This window comes from Carya illinoinensis, chromosome 4 (assembly GCF_018687715.1).
Source record: "Carya illinoinensis cultivar Pawnee chromosome 4, C.illinoinensisPawnee_v1, whole genome shotgun sequence".
Taxonomy (NCBI): Eukaryota; Viridiplantae; Streptophyta; class Magnoliopsida; order Fagales; family Juglandaceae; genus Carya; species Carya illinoinensis.
Window position 1 is genome coordinate 3,925,858 of NC_056755.1, and position 11,880 is coordinate 3,937,737.

The window sequence follows — 11,880 nt, forward strand, 5'->3', positions numbered from 1 at the left end:
CCTTTAAGATACTCGATATCACCCAGTAAATGGTTCTGAAATTCGATACCAAACCATAATAAATCCTGAAATTTGTTGCAAAATATTCGCAACACAATCCCAGGAAAAAATGTTTTCCATCTGTGTCTACTCTATAATTAATTTACATGCAAAAGTTTGCCTTCTTCTGCGCAGTGATCAACTTGGCAAGGAAGCAAAACGATATCAAATTGACCGAGATGGCCACGACTCTGTATTAACATGATCCTTGTCTCAATCTAGTTATAACTAGGGTCATCGCACATCTCAACCACAGGAGCAAACTGCAGGAAGTTGAACAACAAACAATTAATGAGAATGACGGTTGTAGCAAATGGAAAACTTTATGGCTTGATGGCATATGACCCAGTTCTCCAAATGAAAAACTTGGGTTTGAAACCCCCAACCCCCCTTGTATAAAAAAAAAGAAAAAAAAAGAAGAGAATGACAGTTATAGTTCAGCATTTGATAAATGGACTCACCTCATCATCTTCTTCGAAATGCATTCCATCAACCACACTGTTTGGCTTGAACTCCCACCCGAGATTGTTCTCAAGCAGCTCCTGTAGTTTCCTCGTCTGCAAGAGTAGAAAGATTATATGGAAACTATAGACTTTTGACCTCAGAATGATCAGTCGGTATAACTCAACTACATGGAAACCTGAGGGACACCCAGACCAAAAAACGAAATGGATTGAACTGGAAACTCAACATCCTGTGTTAGTGGGGTTGTGTTTTCCAATCAGAAAAGGAATCTAAACAACATCCTTATTTTTATATCAGAAAATCCGTACTTATTGTCAACCTGTATGACACAACCACCTAAGATTTCTCGAGTATGAAAGATCTCCAACCAACAATAAATTCCAACAAGTACTTCTCATACCAAAAAATTTAGAATCCGCTTCTGCATATAACTAACACATACTTCAGTTTATCATAGTTCCAAAAATGTATCAAGATATATTCATAGGTACGAACAGCATTCACTGGAAAAAAAAAAAAAAAAATCTTGAAAGAGGCAAAAATGAAGATTCCAAACCCAATTACACAAGTTCATGACTTATGTTGGAACAAGACAGATTTTTGGGTAATGGTGAATAAACACTGCTCAAAAAGACAAAAAAGGCCCACAAGAACTTTCAATACCAACCAGCCAATATCCTACCAGAATATATCACAAAAAAGGAATGAGATGCTAACATGACAAAAATTGCAGAAACTCCAAGAAATACCGTTTTTAGAAGTTTCAAATTCCAGCAGCTGAAACCCTAACACCAGATTTCCAAAAGTAGAATTGTAATTTTTTGCAGGGACTATATGGTATTATTCGGTAGATTTCACGAAATGCGGCAAAGCAAACTTATTGTTCATGTAAAAGAAGCTAGCAATATTAACCTTACTCGTCAAGGACAAATCTTGTTCAATAACCTTTTTCTTTTTTTTTAATAAGTAAAAAGTTTATTGATCCACGTAAATCTTGTTCGAGAACCTAACATAACATGGTAATGGCTTTAAGGTATAACAATTTATTGCTGCACCTAATGACAATTGTCACACATCTCCTGAAAAATATAATGCTTGTGAATAAAGTAGACGTGATGCACATAATTCTGATTAGATATGGAATGGTTTGTTTTGTTTATCATAAGTAGCAATGGCATAGGGTTTTAAGTATAAAGCAAATGGCTTCAAATATGTCAATATCTACATGGAACAAGTTCAAGTAACAAAATGGCTAAAAGGACAGGGTAAATGACGGTATTCAACATGAAAGGGCAGGGTTAGCGCTCATACCCATGACAGAAGATGTCCATCAACAGATGAGGCATCGTGCATCAATGAAAAGAAGTCCTGCAATCCCCATTAGAAGATAAATTGTAGTGAACTTAACTTCGTATATAATTTTCAATAGAGAAGCCTTGAAATGTGTCATGCCAATAAACAGGATTATCAAAGTCATGGCAATACAATTTTGCAAAAAACGCCTATTCAGAATGACATTGCAATCGTGGATCAAAATGATGACTTAATATTGTCAGAGACCTACCTTGCAAAGGCGGTACAAAAAACTGTCAGCAGAAAGCCATGAATCATCCAACAGTGCTGATGCCCCTGACACTGCACCACTGGTATCTCTGCTATCTTTCTGAAGGCCATATTTCAGTTGATAGTAGATGACCCTAATGAACTGTGAGAATTCTAGCAGATATCAGAGTTCATCATGAAAAAGAATAGCATAGAAACCAAGATTGAAAATTGAGTGTTGATTTGTAATTAGATAGAAAAGGCACATGAAACCTAGATTTAGTTAATCACGTAAATTTAGAACTTTTTGTACAAGTTGACTACATACATTTCACATTGACTAATAAACCAATGAATCTGGTTTCAATCCTTATTGCATGAAATAATGAAGCCGAAAAGGACCAAATAATTGTTAAGAGAGTTTTTTTTGTTTTTTTACCATAACAACACTTTATAAAAGTAACTAAAATAAATTGACAAGTAGAAAAGTAACTAAAAAATACTTCATATACGATAAAAGATACATCAAAATGTAAACTACTTGGGTTTTTCCACATATCACCAAGACCAGACTGTAAAAACAATGTTATCCTTTTGCATTTAGTGGATCAATGAGCATGGATGCACAAAGCTTAACATGCAAAATGGTCTCACATAGAGCATATATCCAAACCAAGTTGGTAATGGCCTAGCTAAATTGAAATTACTTCCCATTTAGATAGTAGAATTTAACAATTACATACCAGACTACAACAATGGTGCATGCTAAAAAACACAGCAATCAATATCCTTTTTAGAAAACAGGTTAAAATTTGAGCATTACCTTTGTGAATAAGCGAGTCCTTGTGTGAAAGGGCTGCCAAAAGAAACTTAAAGCTTTAAACATATATAACAACAGAAATTTCAACGACCTATCCAAAGAAAAGCTTTAAGCCAGTACCATGTTGTTCTATCCAATTACTGCTGTCAACAGACTAAACTTATTGATAAGATATTTTTAGAAAAGACAGGTGTTATGGAATACATAGGGCATATACAAGAGATTGACAGTTTAAACAAGACAACTTTGATGCTTAATAAGGATGTGAAGATTCACGCAAAAGGCCCCCATATGAAAAGTTTAACGAAGTAAGACTTTCAAGCTTTGTCTGAAGAAAGTAAATTCGATTTCAAAAGAATATAAGAGTCAAATTGATACTTACAGCTTTGGTACATCCAAATAAAAGGCTAACCAAAGATTTCCACTGTAGGAATGCTTCAAGTGATTGTCCCATCTGCATAGTTTTCTGATTTCATTAAAGTTGACAATAGAATAACAAGAAAGATATGTCATATAGGTCTGCACATACCAAAAATGCAATAAATGCAAATTGCAGCTCTCCAAGAAGTACGTCTTCAGAACCTCCATAATCTTTTATTAGTAAGGTTTCCAAGAGTTGTGTCTGCACCAATCGGTGGAATTTAAAATCCATATCAGGAAATGCTGAATGGTGAAAAAATCCATTTAGTTCCATTATTCTTTAAAAGAAGCATGAGTTCTTACCTTGTCAAGATTTAAGGAAGTAAGCTCTTGCCCTTGAAGTCCTTTCTGTTTGATAAAACGGGGAATAGATGTGTAATAACATCTTCTGCTGTTGACATTCTTGTTAACAGATGTTGAGAACTTACTAATCTCCAACTGATCATCTAGTGTTTTCTCCATCACCATTTTAGGAATGTTGTTAACCATCCCAGGTTCACATGCAACAGAAATTTCTCCTCCAATGGGTTCTGTTCATGAAATGAATCATTTAGAATGAGAAAGTTGTGCACAATTGCAAATCAGAAGAGGCATACCATAGTTTCAAAGTCAACAAAGAATCAATATCATTGGACATTGTCCCCCATCCCCACCAACAACAATAGAAGGAGAAGGGTAAAAGAAAAATGACGATCCAAACTAAAGATAACTGAAATTTTCCGCAATCATATCGTAGCCAGCAAGTGGCTACAATGGTATAAACAATGATGTTTGTGAGTGGCACAAGCTCTTCCTTAGGGCATTCCATATGTTTTCTCCCAACTTGAACCTCAAATTTCTTGCAGCAATTACAACATTACAACAGTAGTTAGACAGAGCTTACCAAATCGTACAATAATGCTCTTTGAGATGTAATTTGACAACTGCTTCCAGTCTCCATTTTGGCTCAGATTGTAAGGACCAAGTTGTCTGTCAAACTCTAAACTTTTGACTGCTTGACAATATCTCTCTTCCTTAAAAAGAATAAAATTGAGAAAGAAAAGAGAGAGAGATTGAGAGAGGGAGAGGGGGGGGAGAGGGAGGGAATAGACAAACAAAAAAAATTTAGTGTCCAGCTCATAATATTAGTGCCAACACAAATTCACATCAATAGGATTTATATTATGAGACCCAGATGACATTTCAGGTTTCGAATCAGATAGCTTGAATTTCATACTATTAAAACTCAAGACTAATATTTTTTTCCTCTCTTCACAATCCTCTTTTTAAAGCTCTAGAATCCTTTACAAAAGAATAGGCGCTTAACAGATTTCCTTTCTTCTCAACACATCAGAAATGCATCCCGTAAGCACTTAGCTAAAAGAATCTTAAGAGATTTCCCCACAATTTTTTGCAGCTAAGTTCTGTACCAAAAAAAAGAAAAAGAAAATAGGGGACAAGTTTCCCTTCTCTTTTTTGAGGCTAAAAGTCCCAGCCCATGGGTCTGAGATACATAAGTAATCACTCTATATTGTTTGTTATAGTCATGGAGGCTTTAAGCAGGATGATCACGGCCTTGGTTACGAATGGTTTCGTTGAGGGTTTTAAGATGGGAACTCCGGAGAGGGGTATTATTAATATTTCTCACCTATTATTTGTAGATGATACCCTTCTCATGTGTGAAGCGGAACAGAATCAGATGCAAGCACTGAAGGCTTTATTCCTTTGTTTCGAGGCAGTGTCCGGGTTGAAGGTGAACCTAGAGAAGTCAGAACTGGTGCCAATCGGGGATGTGCCTAACATGCGCCAGTTAGCTAGATCGCTGGGGTGCAAGATAACGTCATTACCTATGACTTATTTGGGACTTCCTCTGGGTAGTGCCTCAAGGGCGTTGTCGGTCTGGAATACTGTGATTGAGAAAATTGAGAAGAGATTGGCAGGATGGAAGAGAATGTATTTGTCTAAAGGTGGTAGGTTGACTATGATAAAGAGTACACTCTCTAACCTACCTACTCATTTTTTATCTCTTTTCCCAATACCAGTGAGTGTAGCGGCCCGTATTGAGAAACTACAACGTGACTTCTTGTTGGGGGGGGGGGGGGGATGCGGGAGGAGTTTAAGTTTCATCTGGTTAAGTGGGCACAGGTTTGTCGTCCTATCTCGGGCGGAGAGTTGGGGATTAGAAACCTAAGGGTGTTCAATCGAGCTTTACTAGGAAAATGGTTGTGGAGATACGCGATAGAACCAGAATCCTTATGGAAAATGGTGATCGAAAAGAAATATGGTGTGCTATGGGGTGATTGGTGCTCTAGAGAAGTAAGGGAGGCCTATGGTGTTGGGTTGTGGAAACACATAAGAAGAGGATGGGGAGTGTTTAATCGCTTTGTTAAGTTACAACTGGGTGTGGGCTCAAAGATAAAATTCTGGAGTGATGTTTGGTGTGACGATAGGGCCTTGCAAGATTTATTTCCCTCTCTCTTTCAGATAGCAAGTGCAAAGGACGTTTCAATGGCAGATGTTTTGGAGACCACGGGGGGACATATTCATTGGAACGTTACCTTTAGTAGGGCGGCATAAGATTAGGAAGTAAGTTGCTTTGCTGAGTTTTATAGCCTAATATATGCCATCAGACCAAATAGGCAGCTTGAGGATGTGATGTGGTGGAAGCCGGCAGCTAAAGGCTCTTTCACTGTTCACTCGTTCTATAAGGCTCTTACTATGGAGCCAAATGCTCAATTTCCTTGGAAAAAGATTTGGAGACACAAGGCACCACCCAAAGTCTCCTTTGTCTGGACAGCTTCTCTGGGAAAGATTCTCACAATTGATAACTTGAGGAAAATGAGGATTATTATTACAGAGTGGTGTTGTATGTGTAAAAGAGGGGGTGAGTCAGTAGAGCACCTTCTCCTGCATTGTGACACAGCCAGAACCCTTTGGAATGAGGTATTTACTTGAGTAGACATGGCATGGGTTATGCCGAAGACGGTGCAGGCAGCTTTGGCGAGTTGGCCAAATTTAAGAGGAAGACAACCAATCAGAGCAATGTGGAAGATGATTCCTCTATGCATTATGTGGTGCTTATGGCAAGAGCGCAATGAGAGGACTTTTGAAGACCAAGAAAGATCTTTAGAGAAACGAAAAATTTTTATTTTTCAGAACTCTTTGTAGTTGGGCCATAGCTGTGGATTTTAATGGCATGGTTCTTCATGATTTTCTTGTCTCTAATGTGCCTACCTAGTTAGGGCATTAGACTAGTGTAACTGGCTTTGCCATTCTTTGATCAATATATTTATTTATTCATAAAAAAAAAAAAAAAGTAATCACTCTGTTTCCATATTTGTATTATTTGGATGACGTAGAATGAAGTACTCTTAATATCGAAATGATACAACAAGTTCTGGAAACCAAATCTGATGCAGGATCCTGTTCGGACTAGCACCTATTCACTAGGATTCAAGAACTTCATTCTGGCTCAAAGAGTAGTAACAGAACAGGTCCAGAACTGTAGAAAGCTAGATATGTAGGCTATAATTGTACCGAGAAATTAGTTCTGTGTGGCTGGGAAGCTCTGAGTAAAGACTAGGTTGTAAGTAACACACCCAAAGAGGGAAAAAGGAAAACCAAGCATCACACTAGGGTCCTTGAGAATACACCCAAGAGGGATGCATTGCACACCCAAAGACCAGTGTGGCTATTATACTTCTTATAAATTTCCATACCCAAAATGGTATGTTATAGCACTTCACAAAGAAGAGGGAGAGGCACTAAAGTACTTCACATGTAAGCTAGATCAGATTGCTTCATGGTGAAGCACCAAATGGCGAAGTAAACAATGCAACTAGACTTCCTTTAATTTTTACATTACGAAATGCCCTCCCTTTGATCTACAAGAGGACAAAAAGGCCTCTAAGTTTTGTATATTTTATTCTACCACTAATCAAGCTCCCATGACCGTCCTTTGACTCATGCCAAATCAGAACTAGTTTTCTTATGAAAAAATAAAGTTGCAGGGGTCTTCTTTCTGCCTATCATATGCATTAGAGCAAAAGAAATGGAAACAATCAAATGCAGAACTAAAACAATTGCATACCTCTTCTTCTGATACTTTGACTAATCGCTCCTCTTGTTGATCCCACCTACGAACAATTACCTGTTGAAGCCATATATATAAGGTCATTCCTACACCAACACTTTAAGATATTCTGGAAATAACTTGCTGCTAATTTGAATTCTTCTCCAAATATCTTGACATGACAAATGGCTTGACTAAGTGGCCTTTGATGACATTTAACCAACTGCTCTTCAGTTTTCATTGATGCATTGCATTTAAGGACAGTTTCCTTTATCTATTCTTTTCCTAGTTAAGAGAAGGCCACCACACAATGATTGTATTGTATGCAATGGAAGAACACCAGCAAGTAAATGCAACAACCCAGGAAGTGCTTTCCACAGTCTGTGCTATACCGCCAAAAATAAGTCATGTTGAAGCTTCCCTAGAATCAGATATAAAGCACAGTTTTGCCTACCAAGCGACCAATATAGGGCTGGAAATATGTTTTACTACCTGTATAACCTACCCACTCTGTAGTTATTTATATTCCCAATGTGGATGTCAAAAATTCCCCTTAAATTCCCGTTGTCCTCATCTGGGCCATGTCATGCAGTGCTCCAATATCATATGGTTGGCCTTACTAGGCGACTCTGATAGTATGCATAACAACCTAGTAAAGGCACCAACCATATTTGCGCTATAACCTCAAAAAGACTAGTCAATTTGAAGCTTTCCCAGAATCCCTTATAGAGCCCAGTTTCACCCAGTAAGTAGCCAATGTGGAATTTAGCATGCATGACTATCTTTATAAATAACCCACTCTAGGTGGATTATTCATATTCCCAATGTGGGACTGGAGTGTTACAGAAACTAAACTACAAAAAGAGGCAGGCCTGAATGCCCATTTTGACAATATTCCTACAAAATCGAATTGACCTCTTAATTTCTCATAAATAAGATAAGTTTATTAATAATTGAAAATTCATTATCCAAGTGCACAAGGTGTATATACATTAGTTATCTAATTATGGAAAGAAAAAAGATGATAAAAATCCTGGACGCTAAAGATAGAAAAGCATAGGCGGACTGCCATCAAATGATGAAGTAAATTGAAACGGAAGGCCTTAAGCATTCCATACCTCAGAGGGGCAAGTGTCAACAAAGAAGCCAATTATTGGTGAGAACTCCTTGCCATCTCTACATGTACCAATTACTGTGAGATTAATTATCGATGAAAAAGGCATAAACAAAGCAGATGACACTAGATACTGAATGTTGAAAGGCAGAAGGGACACATAGTCTCATTTTACTAAAGTGTAATGAGTTGTTAGTCGGCCAACGTCAGAAACGGAAGATAGAAGGATAAGAAAATGCTAAAGCCTAATTTTAGACTTTAAAATCAAATCAATATCTGTAAACTATATATTTGAAAATTAGGATAGAGTGAGAAGTTGTTGATCTAAGATCCACCTGGTGCTTGTGTGATATATGTACGTCTTTAAATTATTAGGTATGAACCCAAGCGCTAAAAATTGTTAGAAGACTGACATAATGATTTAGAGAGATGGTAATTAGAGCATAATATTTAACGGACAACATTGAAAAACAAGAACATTATGGTATAGCTGACTCCTTCCTGAGCAGGCCCATAAAAAGGAATCAAAAGAAAACAAGGCAGATAGAGAAAACTGTAAGATATTTAATCGGCAATAAATTAACCTGCTTGATGAACTATAATACACAAAATGAGGACCGGGAGGAATCATCTTAATACCCTTAAAAGAAGGCCCTACAGAAAACATCTGCAAGAGAGAATCAATATGTTAGTCGTCCTCGAAAATTTACTAGGCTTTTAATGGGCTACAAATATACGACAAAGCATAAAACAGATTCAAATTATCCCCACTTGGAGAAAGAAAAAATCATAGAACTTTGCAAATACAATAACACACTCGCAAATTACATTTAATATAACAGAATGAATGGCTTCGACATTTACCATTTATTAATAAGATATTACAACACTCCCACCCCCTCTTCTCATTAAACAGAATGCAGGAAAATATGTACATGGCGAATCCACCTGAGCTCTAAAGCGGAAGGAATAACAAAATTTCAGTCCTAACATCAGTCTCATTTCATTTCTCAAGTGAATGGTGAATGTGTAATAAAAGAGGAAAAGTCATATTCAGAATTTCAGGTATTTAACTTCCTTTTTTTTTTTTTTACGCCTTCTCAAAGAGCAAGCAGAGAACTTGAATGTTACCTGAGTATCGACGCCGATGAGGGTGTATTGAGGAACATCCAGGAGAAGAAGAGTAGTGCCGTGTTTCACGAGCTCCAGAGCTGCATCAGCATCCATGCCTGAAAATTGAAGAAAACAGGGTTCCTATTTTTCCAATATTGATTTGCGTTTGATTTGAATTTTCCGGTTTTTGTTTAGTGTGGTCAGAGCTTTGGAGACTTGTAGAGAACACCAGAGTCCAGAGCCTCTGTAAGCTTATTCACGCAACGCGAAAAGGTTAATTTGTAATTTGCCCCCTGAGGTTTAATCTCATTATATGGAGTCCCCTTGGTTTCCCATATTAGTACAATCCTCCATTTGCTGAACTTTTTTGTCCTTCCTTATTATTTTGCACCTTAAAAGTAATATATATTTTTTTAATCCATACCCATGGGCCAAGGCCCAAAACTATCATTAACAGTCATTTATATCAAATGTTATTTTTTTAATAACTTTGTCTCATTGATTTAAATTTAATCATTAAAATCAATAAAAACAGAAATGACTGTTAACATTGATTTAACATATAATTTAAATTATAATAAAAAATGATCATTGTAAATTAATAATTAGGTAATTCGTTCTTGAACAGATTATTACTCGCACCAAGGCGGAATGGCCCATGGTAATTAAAATGTTTTTGGACTTGTCACAGTCAGGATCTAACCCAACATGACCCATCGTCTGCACATAAATGCCATAAATGTTCAAACATTGCGAGCAAGTTCCAAATGCCATTCTCACGTACGTGTGAATCCATGACTAAAAGTCAGCACTACATAATGCAAATTCATTCACCAAACCAGAATCAAAACAGAAATCAGCTGCAATATCAAATATCTATTTTGCTTGCAATCTCTCCTTCAATTTGTCGATCGTCTCTAAGCTTACAAAATTCTGGAAATTGAAGTAATATCAGTCTGTCAACCTATAACTCTTACCCGTGAAGGGTTGGAACTTTTGATCATCTTCTTTCTTCAATGCCACTTTCTGTGAAGATTGCTGTTTGGATTCCTTTGGAACAGCATCGGAACCAAGAATAAGCTTCCCCGGCTTCCTTACCGAGTTGGAACGAGTAGCCTTGCTTTTCCCCCGATCATCAGCTGCACCTAGAGAAAGCTGTTTCAACTTGGAAGAGTAGTGATCTGATGTTGAATCTGACTCCATTGAAGCCTTCCCATCCAAGCGCCTTCCTACTCCAGAAAAAGGTTCACACGTCTTCACTACATCCTTATGATCCTCCACAACTGTTTGATCTTTCTCCTGAAGTTCTTCAGTAGCCATGTCATTCACCAGTCTTTCTGGTTCTTGGTAATCAAGAGAAGGGGCAAAGTCAACCTCACAATCTGTGTCAAAGATACTGACCGCTTCAGACGGCCTAGTTTCGAGCACATTTATGTAAAACTTCTTGTCGTTATGCATGAGCATGATGGTGTCGTTCTTTGTGAGGCAGAAAAAGTTCCTCAGCGTCTTTTCCAAAACGGCTCTAGGGTTGGAAAGCTCCAAGAAATCCTTATTATGGGGCTGCAACTTCACGTAGGTTGCTTTCTCCAAACTAACGCTTTTTACCATCAGCAAGTCTCCTTCTCGTAGTTGCATGTGCTCCATCATCCAGTTCGGCAAGAAAGCCAAACCCTCGTCGGCAACGAACTCTTGAACCCCACAATGCGTAGCTCGCCCAGTGTCGGGGTTGAGCAACTCGAACAACATGGGAAATTCGAAAACACTATACGCAAGATGCTCCAGGGCCGAGGCAGGCATGATGATTTTGTCACCGCATTCGAGGTGCGACTTCTCACAAAACGAGAGAGGAAAGCATCGGTAAGATTGCTCAAAGCGATATTGATACTCTCCAAGTTCATCAGATTGATCCATCCTGAGATCGAGGATGAGCAATACCGAATGATGAAAGTACACTGCGGTGGGGATTTAATAATGGGGGGGGAGGGGGGGATCGAATAGCCCGTCTATAGGTTTGTTAGCCGGGGCGATCGAGATTGAGAATTTGAGATGTTTAAGGATTGGGATTCCAATTCACGACGTGTTGGAAAAGAACAAGGAACCTATTTGGCAACGGAAGTGTATATACATATCCCAATCTTTTCGGCCAATGACAGTAGGAATCTTATTTGGTCTTTCACAAGGTTTTCAGCCTATGGGTGGACATATTATTTAGAAAAAATAAAAATAATAATAAAACACTAATTATGTGGCAGACATCTGGTATATGGCACAATGTTATTCAAATGGAAAAATCTAATTGCAAGTACAATTACGTAT

General features: G+C 37.8%; 2 protein-coding genes across 2 annotated transcripts; both read right to left on the reverse strand.

The window, feature by feature from the left end:
- Nucleotides 1–18: 18 nt before the first annotated feature.
- Nucleotides 19–9,853, reverse strand: LOC122308533 (protein AAR2 homolog). Its single transcript, XM_043121908.1, has 13 exons — nucleotides 9,583–9,853; nucleotides 9,036–9,118; nucleotides 8,456–8,513; nucleotides 7,356–7,415; nucleotides 4,170–4,299; nucleotides 3,590–3,816; nucleotides 3,396–3,488; nucleotides 3,249–3,320; nucleotides 2,870–2,902; nucleotides 2,069–2,209; nucleotides 1,816–1,872; nucleotides 501–596; nucleotides 19–302 (listed from the first exon to the last, which is right to left on the reverse strand). Exons 1-13 carry the CDS (start codon nucleotides 9,676–9,678, stop codon nucleotides 258–260), a joined length of 1,191 nt encoding a protein of 396 aa, XP_042977842.1. The 5' UTR covers nucleotides 9,679–9,853; the 3' UTR covers nucleotides 19–257.
- Nucleotides 9,854–10,345: 492 nt separating this feature from the next.
- Nucleotides 10,346–11,489, reverse strand: LOC122308236 (ubiquitin recognition factor in ER-associated degradation protein 1-like). The gene has a single exon (XM_043121443.1). The coding sequence runs from the start codon at nucleotides 11,473–11,475 to the stop codon at nucleotides 10,516–10,518; it is 960 nt and encodes a 319-aa protein (XP_042977377.1). The 5' UTR covers nucleotides 11,476–11,489; the 3' UTR covers nucleotides 10,346–10,515.
- Between the last annotated feature and the right edge of the window lie 391 nt (nucleotides 11,490–11,880).

Coding starts and splice junctions, on each gene's coding strand:
- LOC122308533 (XM_043121908.1), bottom strand. CDS start 9,678: ATGGATGCTGATGCAGCTCTGGAGCTCGTGAAACACGGCACTACTCTT. Junction 8,514..9,035: donor TATTATAGTTCATCAAGCAG/GTTAATTTATTG, acceptor TGGTACATGTAG/AGATGGCAAGGAGTTCTCAC. Junction 4,300..7,355: donor TCAAAGTATCAGAAGAAGAG/GTATGCAATTGT, acceptor ATTCTTTTTAAG/GAAGAGAGATATTGTCAAGC.
- LOC122308236 (XM_043121443.1), bottom strand. CDS start 11,475: ATGGATCAATCTGATGAACTTGGAGAGTATCAATATCGCTTTGAGCAA.